Raw genomic sequence first — 25,162 nt, 5'->3', positions numbered from 1 at the left:
TCGCTCATTCCACCCTCCAAGCAAAACTCTAGTCCTAACATTCTTCCTAACCCTCACTTTTCTCCCTTCCTACCATGTCATGAAAAAAATATCTTCATTGTCAATCCTATAAAATCCCTTTAATAATTTATGTTTCTATCATGTCTCCTCTTTTATTGCCTATCAGCTATACTTTTTGAAGTCCACAGACCGTCAATCTATTCTCATTCGAGACTCTATAGAGCTACAACGATATTTATCATTCACCTCCGGAGCGTCTCCATCACCTCTCCATCCTCACAAAATCCAGATAACTAGATCTGTACACAATAGTTTTCGGTGTGGCGTTATTAAAATCTTCTTGTTTGATTGTATTAAAAAGATATTGTGGTAGATTCCACTAGTAAAATTTTTCAACAGAATGTCATCAGATGCATATTTAATTGTCAGCGATATTTCCTATTGATGACTTTGATCTGGTGTACAATTTAGAATTATTACATAATATTTTGCTGCTTGAATATAGTCTGTTATGTTTTTTTTTTAACTTTGGATATTTTTTTCAAGGTAATGATCATGAATTTGTTCACTCACTTTGCCTTTAATGTGTTGTTGGTGTTGCAGGATCAAATTTTCCGAGCAATTTTATGAAATTGCTATACCAATTTCAGCCCATAGAATGGAAAATTTCCATTCTATGGGCTGCCAATACGATCAACACAAGTTAAATTTCGTTCCGATAAAAACTGTACACATACATACAAGCAATCTTTCAACCACCCGTATTCTTCCTTGCAACAATCGACCAAAAGCAAGTTAAACTTGCTTTTGGTCGATTGTTTCATCTCCTAGGAATCAAATGGAAGAGGAATCAAAGTGAACGTTTGATTTCTTGTACTCCAATAATTCCATTCTTCAGTTGTTAAATCCTCTAGTAGTCAATGGTAAAAACAAAAGATTCCTTCAGAACTAACTGAATACAGAAGCCAATGATGAGAAAATAACTTCATCATTGGAGAGCTTTCTTCTACAAAGAATTTTTGAAAAAAAATGACCTTTTCTTTTATTTAGAGGAAAGTCTTCTTGTGTAATTTTTGGTGGCCCTTTTTGCACTGAGTCGACGACTAGACTTGAACTCGAAGTCTATCTTCGGGCTAAACCGCCCAAAGACAGACTTCGAGTTCAAGTCTAGTTGCCAATAGAGGAACTTTTACTAAACCTTTTTTCGACCGGTTCCCGATTTAGGCGATCTCTTGCACGGGCAAACGAGTTTTTTCACTCGGAACCTAGGATTTTTCGTCCAATAAACTCAAGAAAATCGGCCATATAACCCACACTATTTCAGACATTAAAAATATTGTTTAGGGTTAGGGACCACGAGATGGTGGCACTAGTCGAACCGCATCGTCAGTGCGTACTGATTAATTAGTGATAGCCTTGGGCCAGCTATTTCTGATTGGCTACCAGTGAAGATTGAACTGCCCACTCAGTCTCAAAAATTAGATAGGGCTAAAATGGCCCAGCCTACTCCCTATACAGAAATAAAAAGGTGTTAGCTGATTTTTTTTTCTAATGTATTCTGGCTGGCATGCTGGGTTATCTGAAACTGAATTGCAATAGATGTGAAAGTGTTTCAAAATATGTGATATCTACTAGACACCATCTCTTCCATCGCTAACTTGAAGCTTTTTTCCGTAAGAATCTCATTTGATGCATATTTCTTTATTTCTTGAATAGAGTTATCGTCATGATCCAATAGGCTTTTCCATGGCTCCCGCAGCCTCTTCATTGCTCAAGTGATGAATGGATATCTGGGCTTCTCTTCTGAACAAATACTTGTTCAGTGAGCTCATAAATTTTCTCGTCGTCTTCTTTTGAAATTTGTTTATTTTTCGTTTTTGACTTCTACTCAAGTATTTTCTTCCAATGTCCCTAGCTCGCTGGGACATTATCGAAGCTGTGAATCTGAAATGTTTTAGTATTTATTATAAAAGCTGTTCTGTATAATACCAGTAAAAGTAATAATTTCACCTACCCACATAATGGGTTATATATGAGTCCTATAGGTAGCCGTGACAATCCAGAAATTACTAGATATTTCTGATTACAATTTTTTCTTCTGCTATTAGCATCAAAATACATCTAGAAATTTTCATATTACAGCAGCGCTTAAGACAGGAAATTTTATCTCTTTATGCACAATGTACTTAAATGTACTTATGTATTATAAAACTAACACATAGGGTATTTATCTTTATCTGGAAGCACCCATAAAATTCTGCGCCTAGTACGAATTTCTGCTTCGCAATTGTATTTACGTACGTATATTAAAGTAATATTAAAACAAAATAAAAATAAATCGCTTAACAAAACTTTGGCCCAATCATTGCCAAAGTTACAAGTATATATATATAAGTGTATAACGAATCGCGATAAATTATAAAGCAAATCTAGTTGTGTAAATCGGAGAATCAAGATAATGAGATTCGCTATAAATGAAGCCACATTAGAAGGTGTTGTCAAAAGGCGCAATAGATCTTTGATTGTAAACTCGAGAAAATCGCCCGTGGAACACGCGTTATTTCAGACAGTAACACATTCTGTTAGGGTTGCCATCTCTTGGATAGATACCAAGAGATGGCAGCACTTTTTTGCCCTTCTCTTCATCGCTTGCCGCTTATATTAAGCAATAGTCATAGGCTATCTCTCATTGGCTACCAGTGGAAACTGAAGTGTCCACTCGGTCTTTAGAAGCTAGATAGGATTAAAAGGCCTCACCAACTCCCTATAAAAAATTAAAAGGCAGAAGCTGATTTTTATGTATATATATATATATATATATATATATATATATATATATATATATATATATATATATATATATATATATATATATATATATATATATATATATATATGTGTGTGTGTGTGTGTGTGTGTAATTAATTTTTTTATACTGTATATTAGGGTTACCAAGTAATTTTATAAGCTTGGTTATTTAACTCCTAATCCCAAGTATGCAAACAATTAAGTTTGCGCCTGAAACATAGCTCAAGTCTGAAGATGGTATAACACCAGGGCAACTCATTGTAAAGGTGGATAAAGCTCTGATCACTATTCTTAGTATATTCCCATAATGTAAAGCACATCTCACTAGCTGCTCACTGAGGAGACCTCAAAAAAGGTTGAAACCGGTCTGGGTAGTGACCTTACCCATAATGCATTTTTTAGTGAGATGTGCTTTACATTATGGGAAAATACTAAGAATAGTGATCAGATCTTTATCCACCTTTACAATGAGTTGCCTTGGTGTTGTACCATCTTCAGACTTGAGCTATGTTTCAGGCGCAAACTTAATTGTTTACATACTTGGGATTAGGAGTTAAATAACCAAGCTTGTAAAATTACTTGGTAACCCTAATATATATATAAAATCTCCGAAAAGTATAACTGCATCTCTAGCCGCCGACTAGAGGAACTTTTTTTTCTAAGCCTTTTTCGACCTGTTACAGAGTTAGTGATTCTCTGACAAGGGAAGCGGTTTTTTTTCTTCCAGAAACTCAGTTTTTTTGTCCCATAAATCAAGACAAACAACCCTTGATGGCGGCACTTGCCATCCACCTCTCTTCACCGTGTGGTGTGCATAATTAGAGAGTATTCAGCCAGCTGTCTCTGATTGGCTACTAGTAGAGATTAAGCCTCCTCTCAGTCTCTAAAAGTTAGACAGGACTAAAGCGGCCACAGCTACTCCTTATAAGGTAATAAAAGTGTTACTGGATCTGCTCTACAGATCACATATAGAACTTTTTCAAGCCACTTCATGCCTCCAATAAGTGGGTCGGTAGTCTTACACTGGGCAATAAAATTCCTCTCCAACCTAAAGGCAATCTTAAACATCCTTTCCTAGGACGGAATTCAAATCGAACCCCTTTTGTGGGGGTGATAATATATGGGTGAGAATTCACATAATATATGTGTAAAATAAAAAATAATATACAATAACCACAGCAATAAACTTTAATGAAAGTATGAATAGTACTTCATCAATGTTAGATTTATTTATTTATCGTATGGCTTGTACACATGGTTAAAAGACAATAAGATAAAATACACATGAATATAGATAAGATACACATATATGATAATATAAATTTTAAAAAAAAGTAAAACATCTACATTCAGGCAAATACAAACATGAAATTTATGACAAGCTTCAGACAAAAGATTAATTATATTTTAACATTTAAGTTTTTAATCCAGTAGATCGCCTCTGGGAATGGGCCAAAGATATCCTTAAAGTCACCTGGATATGCCGTCACCTCACATTACTGTACTATATGGCGAATGGTTTGGATCTCGACTCCACAGGGACAGTGGTGATTTGGTATCTTACCCCACTTTGAAAGTAAGTCTCCACATACACCATGGCCTGTACGAATCCTGTTAGCCGTCGTCCATATATTCCTGGGCAGGTCAAATACAGATGGTTTTTGGAAGATGATTATGTAATTACAAACTTCAGGTAATGCTGCTTGGGATCACAATATATCCTATCTACTCGCCATACTGTCATTCTAGCTAAGAGGATTACGGGTGGTTTTTTTTATGGCAAGTCTTCAAGATTTTAGTCCATTAGATAAAGCATCTGGAATAAATTCATGTTTTAGGAGGTTTGGGTTATTTAAAATTCTTTTATATTCACAAAGTAAGGCTTCCTGTCGTCACAGTTCTGAAGGAGCAATACAGCTCAAAGTGGAGAGCCAAGATAAGGGTGTACTCCTAATGTAACCCGTTATTAAACGCAGAGTGTAGTTAAGTTGAGCACCTAGTTTATTGACATGGTAACTATTGAGCCAGACAGGAGCACCATACTCTTCTTCACTGTAAACTAGACCCACGGCAGTGCACCGCAGAGTTGTGGCACTTGAGCCCCAGATAGTACAAATAAGCTTCTGAACTTATTTCTGGTGCGAACTTTAGCAGCGATATTAATCATATCCTGTTTATATGACAGAATTCTATCCAGAGCTATTCCCAGATATTTAGGTCTCGGATTAAACGAAATTAATGTTTCATTAGCATATATCTCGTTTTTGATTTACAAGTCTATTATTGAGGTGAAAGCAAGAACATTCGGTTTTACCAGAATTTGGTATTAATCTCCATTTTTTATAGAACTGCCATAAAGCAGACAGATCATTTGTCAATATTTCTTCAGTTCTTTTTATAGACTTGTCGCTGATCGCCAAAGCTAGATTATCTGCATAAGCAAACTTCCTGCCGCTGTTTCAGGAATATCTGCGATGTAAAGGTAAAAAGCAGTGCTGCAAGCACCGAGCCCTGAGGTAATCCATTCTTAAGCACTCTCTGTTCACTGATGCTTCCTCCAGTGACTAACCTGAAATATCGATCACACAGTAAGTTGTTTAACACTTTCATTGCCAAGCTGAAAATTGGAATTTCGTGTGGTGGCCAAATTTTTTTTTAATTTTTTTATTTAGTTAGCGACGTCCACGCGATCGGCCGTTTGGTGAGAACTCGCATCGCGCGATATCGCGTGATTGGCAGTGAACGTGTTAAGAGATGACCCAGCGTTTTAAATGGGATGACCTTAAGAAATTTATATATGAGTCCCTCCCTCCAAACGGTATCGTAAGCTGCTGTTAAGTCAATAAAGACTGCAGTAGTCCTCAGGCTTCTTTGAAATCCTGCTTCAATGTAGGTTGTTAACCTGAGAACTTGATCTGTGCAGCTGCGATCTCTTCTGAACCCTGCTTGGTCTATTGGAACACGTTCCAAAATTGTATCACTGATCCTATTCAATATTAGTCTCTCTAACAATTTGTAGGTTGCACTTAAAAGGGCTATGGGGCGATAGCTTCAATTCTAACTGCTGGCTTACCTGGTTTTAACAGAGCAATGATTTTTGTCCTTTTAAATTCTTTAGGAACGCAGCCACTTTCAAGTATATCGTTAAAGAACTTAGCCAGCCACGATCTTGCATAAGGTCCAGAGTGCATCAGGAATACATTATGAATATTGTTAAATCCAGGAGCCTTCCCCATTTTGATATTTTGAAATTCCAAGGATATTTCCTCACTGCAAAAAGGCAAAGAGAATTGTTGATTCTTTTGAGTTACAGACTTCATAGCCTTTAGTTCGCGTTTTAACTGTTTAGTATGTTCTTTCTTTATCGGAGCTCCATAAAGCGAAACAACATGAACAGCTACCTGATTTGGATCGACAAGAGGAGATTTCTTTGGTACAGAGGGGCTTGAATCAAGCTTTTGAAATAGCGACCAGGCTTTTCTACTAGGGTTTGAAATCGATGTTTTCAGTTATTTGAATCCACGTTTCCCTACGAGCAGCATTAAGACTATGGAGCAGTTATTCTCCTATATCGGGCTTCTTACTTTCAAGGAATTGCCAATACAGGGATTCTCTTTCATTGTTCCATCCAGGCACGTATTCTCGTGGAATGTGTATTTTTGCCACCGCTATAACTACTCCAGTGTATATATAGTTTTTGTAAGTTGGGGAAATTCTTCTAATGCGCGCGTCTAGATCCGCAGTGAGGTTTTCCCAGTCAGCTTTTTGGAAATTCCATCTTGGTCTAGGAAATGATGTTATCACTGGAATTTGGGCTCCTAATTCCATAAAGATGGGACGGTACTGGATATTTGTAAAAACCTCAAGAATACGTCTGAAAGTCTGTAGAGCTGATTTTTACTATTAGTTGAGACGAATGTCAAATCTGAGTTATATTTCTTATTCCAGGCCCTTGATTTAAATGTACCTTTTTCTTGGCATTAAAAACTAAGTGAAGACGGTGTTGACCCATTCAACTAATATTTCCCCGTTTTGATCATTCCGATCGTATTTCCAAGAAGTATGAAGACTGTTGAAGTCCCTAGAGTATACCGTTGGGTGGGAGTATGTCTGTAGAACATCATTTGGCCAAACAGTTGCAGGTGGTTTATATACATTCACAATCGTAATGTCCGCTATTTTAACAATGATCTTGTGGATTTCGTCATCAGTAGAAGATATCAGCACAGCATTCTCAATACTTTTTCGGATATATGTTATGTTGCCGTAGCTACGACTGTAAGTAATCCCGAGAATATCGCACCCAGGGATTATTGCTCTAGATTTAACTTGATCTTCAGTTTCGATATGTGATTCTTGAATGAGAAGTAAATCGACGTTTTTTTTTCTCGTAGAGATTTAGAAAGACATTGACATTTTGATGGCTAATACCCTCAAAATTTTAACTGGCAGATACGGATATTATGTCCAATACTCATTATCAGCTGGTTCGAAGAAGAACCGTTGTGAAGGTTTTGAGTTTCCATGTGTAAATATGGTCAGGAGATTGCACAATTGCACAACGATCTGGCCGCCAGTTGCGCTAGCTCTTTAGCATAACCCAGGGTGCATCACGAGGAGGCGAGCTAGAATTGCCCCATCAATGTTATAAACAACAAGAAAATCAAAGAACAGGAGTACAAGCAACATATAATATCGATTTACCAATTAAAAACGGTTGCTGCGTGCTAGAAATTAATATTAGTGTGAATAAATAATAATATCAAACCTATTTTTGATGTTTACATAAAATATCTCCAAAACGTTTGGGGGAGAGAGAGAGAGAGACAATCGTTCCGATTCAGGTTATTTCATAGATGTAAAAGGGATTCACTTCTTTGAAAAGGAGATCATATTTAAAACTGCTTCTATGTAGAAGACGAGCTTTAACCTACAGTTTTAACCAATTGACTAAACACAGCATAATGTGTTTAGCGTCAATTGCATGCTGTGCAAAACAAACGGATGAGAAATTTTTTTGATAGAAATATATATGGGGTTAAAATGATTTATTTCTTTAATTAACAGATTAAGAAACATAAGTTTCTCAATCTGTGAAATAAAGAAAATAATAAACAATTAAATAATCTCCTTAATAAAGTTGTTAGCTAGAATCAAAATACTTGGTATAAGTTACCCACTCATTTTGGAAAGACTCCTCGTTTCGATGGCGTACCAAAAATTCATAAAGAAGGTTGCCCATTGTGAATTGCACTGACTCTCACAGGTAGAGAACTGCTAAATTTCTTTCAACTTATTAACTGCCCATATTGGACAATCCAGATCATTTAACAAGAATTACAAACAATTTCTTTAAAAAAAAATCGAGGATATTCATATCAATACATTGGATCAATAGACTTTACCCTACATTCAATTCACAATGGAAAAAATAAATGCTGGTGGTTTACCATTCTTGGATATCCTTCTTACTTGCCCTTACAACAAGAACTTCTCACCATTAAAACTTTAAAGGAATTAAATAGTCGCAACTCTCATAAAATCCAGCAGATAATTGACTCCTATGTTCCAACACTTAAGGATTCTTCTATAGAATACAAGATTCCAATCACTATATTTCTGGTATCTCTGTACCTATTGGTAGAATTTTCAAGAAGCATCACCTTAACCCCACATATTTTCCTATCAATAAAATGTCTCACCTGTTACCATCTACAAGAAATAAACTGTTGCCTCTATCGTTATTTGACGTTTACCAGATCGCATGTAAATGTAAATTGACATAAATTGGAGAGACAGACCTTTCTGTCCAATCTATGTCAATTTACATTTACAAGGTATTAATAATAATAATAATAATAATAATAATAATAATAATAATAATAATAATAATAATAATCAGTTCCACATTGAACACGTGAAACCTCAAACGTCTGGTGTAGAACAGCATAGTATTGACACTAAAAACAGTATCCTATAGAATGGCGCTCGTCTTCTCCATAGAAGCGGCTTTAAACATGAACGCCATTTCCAAGAAGGTTGTGAAGCCCTAAAAGGGCTTCACAACTTTGCCTAACCTGAATCGGAACGATTGTCTTCCGCTCCCAAAAGTTTGGGAGATTCTCACGTTATGTAAACATCAAAAATGATTTTAATATTATTATTTATTCATATTAATATTAATTTTCAGCAAGCAGCAAATGTTTTTAATTGGTAACCCGATTACTGTATGCACCTTGTATTCCTGTTCTTTGATTTGCTTGTTGTTGATAACACTGATGATGTACTGTTATTTCTATTAAAGTTAATTACTGTGGTTATCTTGTAATTTTGTTTTATATTTATTCCACAGGTACCTTTAAAGATTAAATACGATTTCTCTCTCTCTCTGTGTGTGTGTGTGTGTGTGTGTGTGTGTGTGTGTGTGTGTGTGTGTGTGTGTGTGTGTGTGTGTGTGTGTGTGTGTGTGTGTGTGTGTGTGTGTGCGTGCGTGCGTGCGTGCGTGCGTGCGTGCGCGCGTGCGCGCGCGCCAATATAACTTTTACATTATTTAGGATCAACATAAAAATTATTCTCGGTATTATTAGGTACTTACATATTATTATTAATAGCAGGTTATTTTAGATTAAATTACTGATGTTAGAATAATATTATACATATTAGATTAATAATATTGAATAATCATTATTTTGTTTTTTTATTAATGAAACCTAGGAAAATGTTTGTTTGTTTTTTTTTTCAATACGAACATATCTCTTCTTGAGACTAAACCTGATCGAGATGACTGTAATATTGATATTCGAAGCGCATTCCTAGAGTTTTTGTAATTATATCATAGATGTAAATATTACAGGTACCTCTGCATAAGTATTAATAAACGAAATTAAAATGCACAATACCAATTATTTTAATAATTAAAAAAAAATAAAATCAGCTAACGCCTTTTATTCCCTTTATAGGGAGTAGGCAAGGCCTTTATATCCTATCTAGCTTTCGGAAACTGAGTGGGCAGTTCAATCTCCATCGGCAGCCAATCAGAGATAGTTGGCCCATGTCTATCACTAATTATAGTAGCCACCGATGAAGATGCTGGTAAACAAGTGCTGCCATCTCTTGGTACCTAACCCTAACAAGATATTTTACTGTCTGAATACTGTCTGATACACGAGTTTCCGGGAGGAAAAACCCACTTGCCCGTGCCAGAGATCGACTAACTCGGGAATCGGTCGAAGAAAGGCTTAGAAAAAGTTCCTCCAGTCGGCGACTAGACTTGAACTTAAGTCTGACTTCATGCGACCAAGCGCAGAAGACGCAAGCGCCACTTCCACTGAACTACACAGGTCTTTAAGTAAATTCTTATTCTGCACTGATTAGGCTGAATAATCTAAAAACCAGCCATATCTATAATGACTGGAAGTCGAAGCCCAGAGGTTGCCCTAACAGAGATCTGTCGATACATGGCAAGACATATATTTTATTTAAAACTTCCTTTAACTTTTTTAGATATTGAAAAATTAAATATAAAATAGAAGACGTGCATTTTTGTCAACAAAAATATAAAATTAAATTAAAATGTAACCTGACCACTAAGACCTTTCGCATACACCTAGGGATATGCACGCCACTTTAGGAAACACACATTCTAAGCATTCTACAGTTTTATTTTGATAAATCCATCTATTAATATTACTAATACCTATGCGATATAAAATAATTAGTTCTTGGCGAATTTCCACTGGTTCTTTGTCTTATTCTTTTGATTTGATTAGGAGCTCAATGACAATTCCTTGACTTATACAGGCATCATCAGAAATAACCATTGTTAAAAAGCTATGAGGAAATTCAACGAATCACTATATGTTTCATAGATGGTAAAAAGAGCTTTTATAACTCATTTTGTTTCGACGAAATCCTTTCGTTGAACGAACTTGACTTTGAATCCCATCCGAGATGCGAAGAACGTTCATCAGAGCTTTTTAGTTGAAGTAGAGGGTAGCTAGTGCCATGGGGTGGTAGGATGTTCGTTGCAGAAATATGTTTCAGTCAGAACACGCGCAGTTTACATACAAAAATATATATTAAGGTAGTGGCTCGCAACCCTATGCCCGCGGACCAAATGCGTCTGTTGTGTATTTTTTCCTTGTTCAATTATTAAACAAGGAAAAAATAAAATTAAAACTGGAAAATATGTCCTCTTCTAACAATAATATTTATTGAAATGGTAAAAAAGTTTGGTGGTAGAGGAGTAATGGTGTAGGGTGCATTCAGCTGGTTTGGAGTGGGCCTACTGGTCGTTGTCCGTGTTTTCATGAAGGCAGCTCAGTACCTTGATATTCTGGATAATCAGGTACTGCCTACACTGTGAAGTTTTTTATAGGATTGTCCTGTGTTACTATCAAGACGACAATGACCCATGCCACAAAGTTGCAGCTGTTATTATGGAATGGTATGATGAGATGGGTCTTAAACAACTGCCCTAGCCTGTACTGAGTTCTGACCTCAACCTCTATCGAACACCCATGGGCGAACTGGAGTGGCAATTGAGGTCCAGAACAGCACGACCTCGATCCCGCGCTGAACTTAGTGCTGTTTTGATGGAGGATTGGAGACAAATTCCACCTGATGTTTGCCTCACATCAGTGGAAAACCTCCCTCAAAGGGAGGTGATCAAAGCTAAAGCTGGACATACTCAATATTAGGGTTCGCCTGCTGGTATCAATTGCTAAAGTGTCTGGACAATTATTAGTAGATAGTGTCAGTTATTAAACGAGTTTTATAGGATTGACAATGATGACTGTTTTTTCTGTACAGTGCAGGAAGTGAGAGAACGAGGTATCATCCCTTGTTAACCACTATTACACAATTCTTGAATTGTGTAATAGTGGTTAACAAGGGTGTCAGGGCTAAATTTTTTGCTTGGAGGGTGATGATGTGTGGAATGTGATGCCAGAGGTGGTTGTCAGTGCTTCATCTGTGAATGAGTTTAATCAGAAGTATGATAGGTATTATGTGAACAATGATTATTGAGTCAATGTAGAGTGTCCTGCAATGAGTCTTCTGGCTGCATGGAGACAATGTTATAATAATAATAAAAAAAATCAGCTAACGCCTTTTTATTCCCGTATACGGGAGTAGGCGAGGCCATTTAGCCCTATCTAACTTTTGGAGACTGAGTGGGAAGTTCAATCTCCACTGGTACCAATCAGCGATAGACGGCCCAATGCTATCACTAATTAAGCGGTATGCAGTGAAGAGAGACGGCTCAAATGTGCCGCCATCCCGTGGTCCCTAACTCTAACACAATATATTTAATGTCTGAAATAATGTGGGTTCTACGGTCGATTTTCTTGAGTTTACAGGACGAAAAACCCGAGTTTCCGGGAGGAAAAACCTGCTTGCCCATGCCAGAGATCGACTAACTCGGGAACCGGTCGAAAAAAGGCTTAGAAAAATTTCCTCTAGTCGCCGACTAGACTCGAAACCAAATCTTCCTTCATGCGGCCAAGCGCGGTGGTGTGCAAACGCCACATCCACTGAGCTACACAGGCTCCCAATAATAATAATAATAATAATAATAATAATAATAATAATAATAATAATAATAATAATAATAATATACTCTATCTTAATTTCCAGGAATATCCAAGTTTAGGTATTAATCATGTACTGAAATATTTCATTTGTGTCGATCCAATAACAACCTTTAAGTGACTTATATTTCTCTACCATATCCTCTTTTCTTCCTGTCAGACAATTTCTGTAACCTACAAATCTTCAATCAATCCTCATCGGGAGCATCCCACAGACCTGCCATCCTCTCGATCACTCGATTCTGTTTCTGTTCCACCTCTTCTGTATCCTCCAAGGAACCTAGGAGATCAAATCTTTGTGCAATAGTCAAGATGGGGGGCTTGACAAGGTCTTATAAAGAGGTATAATGACCTCCTTGTCTTTGCTTGTTAGTGTATTCTTCTGTAACTAGGTAATCCTATGAATAATTTTAATGACTTTTGCAAAATGGCCTCTGAGCTTTAACCAGAAGTCCATTACCACCCATAAATCCCTAGCCTTCGTTATTTCTTGAAGTTCAGTTCCATCATTGAAGTACATAGCTGATAATCTTTTCATCACAAAATTCATAACCTTATACTTGCCACAGTAAACTGATAGCCATTCTTCTTTGCCAATACTGTTACTCTATATAAATCGTCCAGCATCATTCTTTTTACTATTGCTCTACTCAGTTTTACATAATTAGCAAATAACTGAATATTTCTCCCTGACCATTTCCTATATCATTACTGTGCACGTTAAATAAATGTGACCAGATTACAGAGCCCGTGACACACCCTAATCACATGCCTTTTTCTGGGCTGAGCCCTTCCATAAACTACTCTCTGATGTCTATCCATTAGCCACTTTTTTATGCACCTCACCACCTTCATGTGAGGTGGATAAAAGCTTATTTGATACAGTTTATATAACAGTTCTGTGCTGTACTCTGTCAAATGCTTGTGCAGACTCTAGTAGCAACGTTGTGTAACCATTCGCTTTATCCAAGTAACCTGTTACGTTATTATAAAAAGTGACTAAAGTAGTGAGGCATGAACTACTGTGTACAAAACCATGCTGTCTCAAATACAGTATCTATTTCTATCCACCAATTCTTGAATTACTTTTAATTGCTGAATTCTGTCATTTACCGATGTCTTAAATATCATAATCTGCTGCTATTGTCTAGGAGCCTCCTTTATGCAACGAACTATTTGTTCTTGCTATTCTTTGGGATTTCTCTACCATATTCTCATATCATATGCTATTCTCTACCATAGCTGAGACTGATACAATGTGGACAAAGGCGCTGTCAATATATCAGCAATTCACATAATATGCAAGCTGATTTCCTAGCTAATCCCATAGCTCTATTCACATCAAAGTTCTGTGATATTGTATACACCTACACTTCATATACCTCTGTTTCAACATTAGTCCTTGTCACATCTGTTGCGGCAATGTCTCCACCTGAATGATACACCTTTGCAAAGTGATCACTCGTGAATTAATTCTGAGGCGGTCCCGAATATTCTCTTGTTATAAGAACTTTGAATTAAGTAGTTCACTGGCCCAACTGCCGTTTAGAATTTGGATGACATCAGAGATCAGGAATCTCCTGAATACTGTTATTGTTTCCTTAATATCTCTAATTAAACACATAAATTAAACGCGAATATACGGTTTCTAAGAATTGTTGTTTTTAAGTAGCACAGCGTGAAGACTATTCATCCAAATTCTGTCTATAAATAATCTCTTGTAACTTGCGAAACTTTTCAAATTTGTTAGGCAAACATTGTTTGCATGCTATGCTATGAAATAATAATGGAAAAGCAATGTTTCATAAGTATTCTATTTGTCATCCGCTAGGTGTATGCATGCTCATATCGGAATTACTGTCAGCCACGTCATTCTCCGGTGATGGCATGATGTTTTGGGTATTTGATTTAATGAGTGGGTTGTTTTCTTTCGATTTCGAAGGCATCTTAATATGATTGTATGATATGTTAATATTAATGCCAGCTAATAAAAGTCTGTGATATTACTATTAGTAACTGTAAAAAATGGTTCTTATGACAATGATCGGTCGAGTTGCCGACGGACTGCCTTTGGCAGCTTCGGTCCAAGATGATGATCAGGTAAATTGTTTCACAAAATTGGTTTTGTTCGAATACTCATCCTTCAAGTTCGAAGTTTGATAAGCTCGGCGTTATTGCAATAATTCACTTATTCAACAACCCCCCCCCCCATCTGTGATGGAATACAAGCAAATATCAGTTACATGTCACAACAACAACAGTTATTTTAACAAAATTAATTAAGGTATAAAATAATGGTATTACAAGCAAAATATGTTCGCCTTTAGAAACACTCGATTGCTCACATGTAAAGAAAGACTACAATCCCCGATACAGATTATTCAAAATGGTATGCTTGCATTGTTTTCCACAAAAAGAATATTAAAAAAAAAAAAAAAATCAGTTATTTTATTTTTATTATTATTATTTTTTTTTTTTTTCAATCTAGTAGTTCTTAAAATCACACAATAAAATAACGCGAGTTCTTACAGGAACGCTGTTTTTTGTTTATTTAAAGTTTAAAAATATCTAATTTATCATAATGTGAGAGAAATCTGTGAGCTATGCTTATGCAACACATTTTCCCAGTGTTTTAAAATAAAGCACAGCAAGATTAATATATGCATAGATACTTCTGTAGCCTGATAGATTGCTTTACAGGTGTCTTTGAAATGAAAACTGCTCCTCTTGAAAACCCACTTCATTATGGGCCCAGAGATTAAATAACTCTGTTGTTGAGATTTAAGACATTTAGAACTGCACATGATATGTTAATTTGCCATAGACAGGCATACTCAGGTTTTCCAGAGGTGTATCCCACACACACACAGTTTTCCTAAAAATTAAAACAGTTTAAGAAACAAAGAATAATTAACTTAAGAGGGTTAAGTAAAAATTTTTGTATTAATTTGCAATATGCTATGAGCTAATAAATCTTTTTTTAGCAAAGAGATAATATACTTGCTAAGCTCTCTCTCTCCTGGAAAGACAAGGTAAACCTGATGTAATCTGTGATTACAGTTGTTTCCATAACTGTTTTGTAACACATAGAGACATAACATGATGGAGTAGCATACTAAAAGAAGAAAAATACTACTACCTATGCAGCATTGGTAATTACAGGACTAATATCTTGCATATCTAGTGCTTATAGTTCAGTACTAGTCACTTTCAAGTTGTTACATGTGTAGTGATTACATTGAGCACTAACAGTAAAATAAGTGTAGCAAAAACAGAAAATAAATTCTGCAAGGACTGTATCCAAATGATTTCTTTTTCAGTATTTACAATAAAATCAGGATAAAAATTTGGCTAATGCTACTCTTATTATAATAAATAACAGTGGACTTGAAATTAGTTGTTGGCCAACAATAACCATGAAACCTAAAACCACAGAAAAGCATTCCTGCAGCCACTGACAATATAGGTGGCAGTAGTTTGGAAATAGCTGAAAAACCTAAGACTACTAGACTAGTGTATTATGTCTTAATGGCATGTGTTCTTCTGGCCAGTTTGCCTATTTGTAGGAGGAAAATCCAGTTTACAGGAGGAAGCACCTTGACAAAAGGAATCAAAGATCATAAAGGATATCAAAACTGAAAATAAAGATATCATGAATGTTGGAGTAATTATTAAATGAAGTATCAAATGATAGAACAGTAAAGAAATATCCATGAAGAATGCATATTAGAATACATACCAGTACTTGAGATAGAAAAAGTGGACGAACTTAAAATGGGGATAGGTAGCTGGAGTGATGAACCTAAAGTGCTTAAATATGGTAATATGAAAGCTATGCATTGACCATACTGCATTAGAATGCTTGATAAGAGTTTTCAATCATGAATAATTGAAGTCGTGCTCATGATACCAATATACTTTAAAAAAAAAAAAAAAAAAAGGAAACACTAAGCATTATAGAGAAATTTCCTTACTTTTTGTTCTAGATAAGTCATACATTCATACTTTGAGAAAAGGTTAAGAAAACTTGTCACATGTGTATTCTGATATGACTAGATATTTTGTGGAGTTTATGCCATTGATACTGTAGAGCAGACATGACCAAATTGTGGTTCCTTATACCATGCGCAATCAATAGTTTGTATGAAGTTAAATATTCTTTTTAATACAAAACATCCATAATGACATGAAATCATAGTACACTTGACAGTCTGCAATTTTTTACTATGCTTAGTGCCAAAGTCTGTCTTCTAATCTATACAGTTCACTATTTCCACCCATGTTGTTATCAGTTAAGCTACTTTACCTACCACCATTTTGTGTGACAACAGTAAATCAAGAAATTTTTACAGTTTAATCTACTATCTTATTTCCTATTTTTAATTGATTTTGCATATCTTTTTAATATTTTATTTTCAGTTAATAATTCAAATATTTGTTATAAATTCAATCATTTATTTGCTATTTAATTGAAAAGAAAAAATATGTCACACACTTTGTAATTACGGCTCGAAATTACCATGAATAAAGTCAAATAAAGGCTCTCAAATCTTTAAGCTTCTTGTATGTGGCTTGTAGCAACATGAAGTTTCATTACCCTCCCCCCTTCTCTAGATGACCCTAAGTCTTATGATGGAAGGCTAATAAAAATTTTCAGTTGAAAATTATTGAAGAACAAATTGGAGTTTAGGCAAAATAGAGATTACCACAACAGGACTTTATTTTACAACAAATGGCCAAAAAATCATAGGAATATAGGCAAGGCTTCAGAAATCCATTTGTCCACTTACCACAGGCAAGTTATCAGAGGCAAGTGAATTTTCAGCCTCATTTTAAATGCATTCAAAATGTATTGCCATTTGCTTTGCATAATTTACACTTTTTTAATCAAGTTGTTTAATCACATGCATCTCCCAATGAATAATAAAGAAGTTTTATTTTCAGCTAGGAGTTAGCATCTTATGTAATTAATAAGTTGATTCCTTCATATTTCCTTCATTTGCTCCAGTGAACAAGCACTTGAAGATGAATTAAAAGTTATTAGCAATACTTTCCTGAAAAATGGCTACAGCCAAAATACTGTCAACAAAATTCTTCACAAGACTTCACCAAACCAAAAATAAACTAATTACAATAAAACTGTAGCCATTCCATACATTAAAGGGATATCAGATAAACAGAATACTATGGAAATAAACCTTAATGCCACCTTTAAACCTCCTGCAAAATCAAAGAACTTGTTCAACTCATCCAAGGATCCACTTACTCTGCTGGCCTGCCCTGGAGTATACTGTAATTTGCCCTGTATAGGTGAAACAGGATGTACAATTCCTATCCAAAAAAGGAACATGAATGGCACATTAAATTTAATAACTATGGTAAATCCAGCCTTTCCGATCATACCCTGAATACTGTACATAGAATTGACTGGAAAGACAGCTGTTGTTTACATCACACTAAAACATGGTATGAATATAAATTAAGGAGGCTTGTGAAATTCTTATCAACCACCCTAATCTTAACAATAACGATGGTCTAAAAATCCCAGGAATGTGGAAGGCATATATTCTACCCACAACCTTTCTTCTAAGAGTTAATTATAAATAGGACTGTAAGTAATGCAGGATCTTTAATATGACAACTCTCGTGTTAAATTAGGACACCGCTTTTGCTGTAATAAAACTATCTGCATGAATTTGTTCTCTGATCATAATATAAATATATAAATAGAATATAGCTTTGATGTAGTTTTTTTCCCACCAGAGGTCAGGCCAGTAGAATAACTGTTGATCAAATCATTGTCTCTTTGGCATACTGTTCGAAATGTAATATAGCTTATTATTTCTGGGAAAACTCCATGTTAATCCTCTTAAAAGGTATTATAACCCTCCTCACCAGCTCCCTTTTCCTATAAACCTTACCCCTTCCTCAAAAAACAGTTTTTATTTTCAGCCCCCTCTTTCATCTCTTTCCCACCCTACAAAAAAGGGCTCTGCCCACCCTTAAAAATAATGTGTATATATTATATAAAAAAACAGGTTTTTCCAAATTAATTCTCCTACATTGCCTAACCCCCCCCTCCACTACCCTTTGAACACCATAACAGCAGAAGTATGCACATCACAGAAAGACAGGCAACAACATCCAAGAAAAGGTATGTGCAAATTTTCTTCTATTATGCTACGTGTATTTGTCTCTAAAATACATCTGCAATGCTCTAAGAATTCTTGAGTAAAAAGCCAATGACATTAAAAAGGGACACTTCTAAACAAAAGCAGGCAAAATAGCCATAAAAATAATAGTAATATAGCTTGTCTCTGTGTGTGTGTGTGTGTACTCCAGATGATGGTCTTAATATGAAGGTCAAAACGTTAGGAAATTAAAGTAATTATTTCTAACACAGTTGTAGTCTCCATGATTTGTCGGAAATGAATGCTGATCACTGTGTAATCCCCCTAAAGAAAGGATTAATTCTTTCATAGATTGTTTGCTCCTACCAAAAGTTAGTTTACATAGAGATACTCTCAAAGATACCTTGCTGCTGTTTCTGGAATGGAATAATTCCTGTTTATGACAACAGGTGGGCACTATTTACTTCTTTCTTCTGTTAGAAACAAAAACCTGCTAGGTGTCCACAATTAATTTTGAAATAATCAAGTATTCTCAAACGTTTTATTTTTTATAAATTAAAAATATAATGCAAGCAATTCAAAAACAAAAAAGAAAAGTAAATTAAATCGTAATTGTAATAGGTACTGATGACTTAACTAGTGATACGTTCAGTATGAGAAAGGACATGAATGAAAGGGTTGTTGGAAGAGGCAAGAGTGAGAAAGTGAAAATAGTAAGCATGTTACCTCGATATGTTAAAAATGAATCAAGAAGAAGGGCTATGGTGCATGATTCGATGCATATGGCGTGTAGAAGGAAAGAATGCAAGTTTTTGGATGTGTGGGGTGAGTTTGAGGGAAGATTGGATTTGTATAAGAGGGATAGCTTACACCTGAATGCATTTGGTATCAGGAGTTGTGAAAAAAGTAATAAATGGTATGAGACCTAACACAGTCAGGGAAACTAAATTATAATGGGAGGAATGGTGAGAATATGAGTGCAAGAGTGGCAATGTTATATAATTATGCTAATGATGGGAATGGTATTATCATGGAAATGATTGAGGAGAGAACAATTTCAACTGTGTCCATCCAGTTCGGACCCATCAAACGTGCAAAGATAAGTATAAGGCACTAGAGAAGAATAGAGATCTGCAAGTTTCCCAACTGTATACAAAAGAATATGCAGGTAGATTATTATGTCTATACACAAATGCTAGGAGTATCAGAAACAAAGGGGTAGAGTGATTGCCTTGGTCAGTATGTTGGGACCTAAGATTGTAGGCATTAGTGAAACCTGGCTGTCAGAATCCCATATACTAACTGGTATTGATTGTAAAGGGTACATTATTTTTAGGAAAGATAGACAGGAATGGAGAGGAGGTGGGGGGTTATATCAGATGACTTGAATCCAGTTAGTTTTGAGACCTATGATTGTAATACTAGAAACAATATATCATGTGACAGTGAGCTTGAAGCCATCTGGTGTGAAGTAGAATCTGACAAGATCAATTACCTAGTTGGGTGTTGTTACAGACCTGGTGGATCAGTTGCTAGTGATGAAGAAATGCATCACCAAATAGAAAGCATGGGTGTGAAAAGGTTAATCATAATGCGAGACTAATTATCCAAATATTGATTGGACAGCAGTAAAATCTCATGAGAAGAATGAAAATGAATTTGAGCTATTGCAAGACAACTTCTTCAATCAGCATGTGACAGAAGGAACTCAAGGTCAAAGAGTGTTAGATTTGATTATAGCGTCAGAGGGCAATTTCATTTAAAGAGGTAACTATACTGCCTCCAGTTGGTGACAGTGATCATGCAGTACTCACTTGGAAAGTGACTAAGTTTATGAATGTTCCATTCAGAAAAGGTTACATGCTGAACTACAAAGCAGGAAACTATGACTGACTGAAGAGTATAGTGAGTTCAGTGGAATGGGATCTGCTGCTGCTGCTGGATGGGAAGAATATCGACAGTGCGTGGAAAGCATTTAAACAATGCTTAAATGATGTGATATCAGAATGTGTTCTGAGAGTTCAAAGAATAAATGGGGTAGGAGTCAAATCAATGTGTAATCTTATTAAGCAAGAGACTTGCAAGAAAAGGATGCTGTGGAAGGATTACTATGTGCATATGGATGATGTCCGTTATGAAAATTATAAGCAGCAAGCTAGAAAAGTCACAACTATTGTAGGGAAAGCTAAGTCTGAATATAAAAAGAAACTGGTTCTGCAAGCTAAAGACAACCCACATGAATTCTATCAATATTCTACAAGTAAAAGAAAAAACGAATATGAAAGAATAACTCTTCTAAATGCAGATAAGTAACAGATGCAGAAGAGATTCTTCAACTAATAAGTGCCCATTTTGTTAAAAGCTATCAACCTGGCATATGCCCACTTGCAATACCGAGCTGACTGCTACCTCTTCACTGGATGAAAAAAACTAGTGTATGAAGTATTAGAGCTGTTGCACAAACTGAATAAGAATTCAGCAATAGGGACTGATGGGATATCAACATGGGTGCTAAAAGAGTGTTCAGCTGAACTGGCCATTCCTTTGACCAGGTTATATAATGAGTCTCAGAACAGGGAAGATTCTGCTGGAATTGAAAGAACATATGGTAATTCCATTGCTCAAAGGTGGAGCAAAGACAAATACTATTGACCAATTAGTATCTCAGGAGTGGTGAAGATTTTGGAAAAATTGGTTAGAGCTTGCATTTAGAAATGTGTTGAAAGTAAGTCTGTACTTTGCAATGAGCAGCATGGGTTTACAAAGGGAAGGTCATGTTTTAGCAACTTGCTCACATTCTATAATAATACCATTTAACTATACAAGGGGAATGGTTAAACCATGATACTTTTGTATTTTGCTAAGCCATTTGACAGAATACAGCAAGGTAGACTTACATAAATTGGATTTGTATTAAAAATATTAGCATGTATAAGAGGATGGCCAACTGACATATCAAAAATGGTATGGGGGGGGATGTAAGTCTGCAAGATTTAAGGTAACCAATAGTGTACCACAAGGATCAGTGCTTGGTCCACTGTTATTCAGTCTGTGCATTAATGATATTGGGAAGGATTTGACAGACAACATACAGCTATTTGCTGATGATGAAAAGATAGATAGGTATAATCAGGAATGCTGCTGATATGCAGTATTTGTAGAATGATTTGAATAGGCTGGAATTTCACTCTCTTCACTGCATCAGTAAATCACTATGTCAGTAAATGTAAAGTCATGCACTTTGATGTGATTAGATATCCATTGTCATATTATATTGGAGGGGGGATTATGCTAGAAGAAAGGCTAGGGATCTTAGAGTGTTAATTTTGTGATATTGAAGTTCAGGGATCATATAACAAAAATTGCAAATACAACTCAAAAGATAATTGCAATGCTGAAACGATTCACATGTAAAAATAAGGATGTCATTTTGCCTCTTTGCAAGGCTTTGATTAGACCTCACTTGGACTATTTTGTTCAGGTCTTGTCACCTGGTTTCCATTGTGATTCTGATACAGTGCAAAGGAGAGTGCTAGAAATGATATCAGGATTGTGGAATACTGCTTGAAAATTTGTAGACTGCAGACACTAGCAAACAGGAGAAAGAGGGGTTGATATGATTGAGACTTGCAAACTCCTGAAAGAATCATACATGATTTCAGTTGTTGGAATTTTTAATTTTATAGCATCCTGGAACCTGAGAATGAATGCTACTAAGAAGGGATGTAGGCTAGATTTTTCTCTCTATTAGAGTGGAGCATGATTGGAATGGATTGCCATTGGATGTTGTGTGTGTGTGTGCAAGCAGTGTGAATGAATTCAAGAATAAGGATTGTAGATACTTTCAACCTGATCCCCAAGAAATGCAGGTGACCAAATCTGTGCACAGTAATGAACATGAAAAAGAGGGATAATAACCTCCTTATCTTTACTTGTCCATGTGTTCTTCAGCATGCAAGTAATCCTCTGAGCTGTAAGTATGATAGCTGGTGTATGTGGCCTTCCTCGATGAGTCTCTGACTCCCTGGAGGTCTCTTAATAATAACTTGCAATTCATCACCATTCTGATAAAAATCAGAGATATCATTAAACAAAAAAATTAAATAAATTAAAATAATTTAACGAGGCTGATTTTTGTTTGTTTCACTCCAACTGCAATTAGCTTCATGGAATCGAGACTCTTTGCAGGAGACCTACATTACCCATTATTCACACTATCTATTGTGCATCCTAAACTTATTCACTTATTGAGCTTATTGGGACACTCAAAGCCATCTCTACCAATCCATTCCACTCATTTACCACTTGAAGTAAAGAACCTAGTCTGCACTCCCTTACTAACCATACTCTTAGACAACTTCCAAGTGTGACCCATTGTTCTCCCCCTTACTCCTCATACATTGGAAAAAATTCTTTTTGGTCAATCTTATATAATCTCTTTAGTAGCATATATGTTTCTTTCATATCTTTTCTCCTCCGGCTGTCAGCTAAACTCTACAAAACTAAACTCTCACACTTCATTGTATCCTCATGGGGAACATTCACTGACCTATCACCAACTTGATCACTCATCTCTGAATCCTCTCTACCACTTCCTGATCCCCAAAAAATGCAGGTGACCAAATTTGTATACAGTGAACATGAAAAAGAGGGATAGTAACCTCCCTATCTTTACTTGTCAATGTGTTCTTAAGCATGCAAGTAATTCTCTGAGCTGTTTTGCCAACTCTTGCAATATGTTCTTTGAATTTCAAATCTCTATCTGCCATCACCCCCAAATCCATAGCTTCATCAATTTACTGTAAACTAGTATCATCAATATAATACAAAATGTGTTATCTTTTCATCTCAAAGTGCATTACTTACATTTTACAAACTGACAACCTTTGCCCACACTGTTAATTTATTTAAATCATCCTGTAAGATATCTACATCGCCTTTATCAACTCTTGCTCTCCCTAGTTTTGTATCATTGGCAAACAACTGAATGTTCCCCCTCCCTTCAAATCTTCTTCTATATCATTAATGTACAAATTAAAGAGTAATGATCCTGGTACACTTCACTAGTCGTGCTCATTCACCTTGATTTCACTCCACCACCCTCTGATGTCTATCAGCCACCAGCTTCATATCCATTCCATTTACTCCAACTTACTTAATAGTTTTCCATGCAGTATTCTGTCAAATGCCTTTGCAAAGCCAGTAGTATCATGGTGTAGCTATTTCTTTTATCCAATTCTGTTGCCACCCTATTATAAAATGTGAATAAATTACTGAGGCAGGACCTACCTTTTACAAAGCCATGCTTCCCATTATAGAGTATCATACTTCTCTCCATCCATTCCTGAATTTTACTTTTAACCAACTTTTCCAATACTTTAACCACTACTCCAAACATACTAATTTGTCTGTAATTTGCCACTTCTGTCTTGGAGCCACCTTTATGTGATGGAACTATCTTTTCCTCTTTCCACTCCTTTGGAAGCTTGCCAGAGCAAGACTTAGATTAAACAACTTTTTCAAACAGAGGCATTGTCAGTTTTCTAGCACATTCTCGTAGCATACAAGCTGACACTGTCCAGGCTCATTGCTGTATTCGCATTGATATTTTTCAATATACTGAGTACCTCAATTCTGACATCAATCTCTGTCACATCAGAAACTGCATAGTCACTTCCTGGATGATGTATATCCTTGCAAAGTGATCGCTTAGTAATGGAACTATTTCTTCTGTCACCTTCCTACCATCAGCACTGTGTAAATGTATCTATCCATAATCATTCTTTCTCTTACTTGCTACATAGCAAAAAAACGTGGATTCACTTTGGCATACTTAGCTAATTTTCTCTCAAAATCTGTTTTAGCCTACCTTACAATACTAGTTACTTTTACCTTTTTTCGTTTATATTTCAGCGATGAAATGAGTGAATGAAACCATGGCACTGTTGCACTAAGGTGCAACAGTGCCATGTTATAAGAAGCTATGAAATGAATCTCGTTGCTGCATGGGAAGAGCAGTCAGGGATTGTTTGAGCTAGGCAGTATCATACTGCATACCCAGGGTCAGGATGATTAACTGAGTAGGGATTAAGTGGATGAGTAGCAATATGAAACAGGATGCTACAAAAGATGAAAGCATTGGAGAAGCATCCTGCTTCATATTGCTACAAAAGATGAAAGCAATGTAGAAGACCTGCTTCATGTTGCTACTCATCCACTTATTCCCTACTTGGTTTATCATCCTGATCCTGGGTATGCAGTATGATACTGCCTAGCTCAAGCAATCCCTGATTGCTCTTCCCATGCAGCAATGAAATTCATTCCATGGCTTCTTATACCATGGCACTGTTGCACCTCAGTTTGTCATACTAGCCAGCTTTGTGATTCCATATAAACACTTTCTTGACGAAACATGTTGAGCAACCTCCCAGGACAAGACTGCTGACCAATCACTTTCCCTAATCAGAAGAAGAGTTGTTACTTGAGTTAAAAATAGATCTTCTGATGCAATTACCAGATCCAACACTCTCAAACCCTTGGTCCCTTCACATGCTGTCAGGTAATTATCCCTTAGTAGCTGTACGAATTCCATTTTGCTGTGCGATCTTTTCTCCTTCCAATCTGTATCCCATA

General features: G+C 36.0%; 2 protein-coding genes across 3 annotated transcripts in view; one reads left to right on the top strand and one right to left on the bottom strand.

Moving 5' to 3' along the window:
- LOC150098042 (nose resistant to fluoxetine protein 6-like) overlaps window positions 1-25,162 on the bottom strand; it is a 352,140-nt gene that overhangs the window by 191,241 nt on the left and 135,737 nt on the right. The window lies entirely within an intron of this gene.
- Window positions 14,259-25,162, top strand: part of Sec22 (vesicle-trafficking protein SEC22) — a 65,143-nt gene continuing 54,239 nt past the window's right edge. Inside the window, exon 1 of the mRNA XM_090406586.1 lies at window positions 14,259-14,498. Coding sequence (XP_090262712.1) covers window positions 14,424-14,498 — 75 coding nt within the window. The 5' untranslated portion in view covers window positions 14,259-14,423. The remainder of the gene's footprint in view (window positions 14,499-25,162) is intronic.

The sequence above is a fragment of the Typopeltis vanoorti genome, chromosome 16, assembly GCF_054136105.1.
Source record: "Typopeltis vanoorti isolate ZY-2024b chromosome 16, IOZ_Tvanoo_1.0, whole genome shotgun sequence".
Taxonomy (NCBI): Eukaryota; Metazoa; Arthropoda; class Arachnida; order Uropygi; family Thelyphonidae; genus Typopeltis; species Typopeltis vanoorti.
This window is presented reverse-complemented; position numbering and strand designations above follow the sequence as displayed.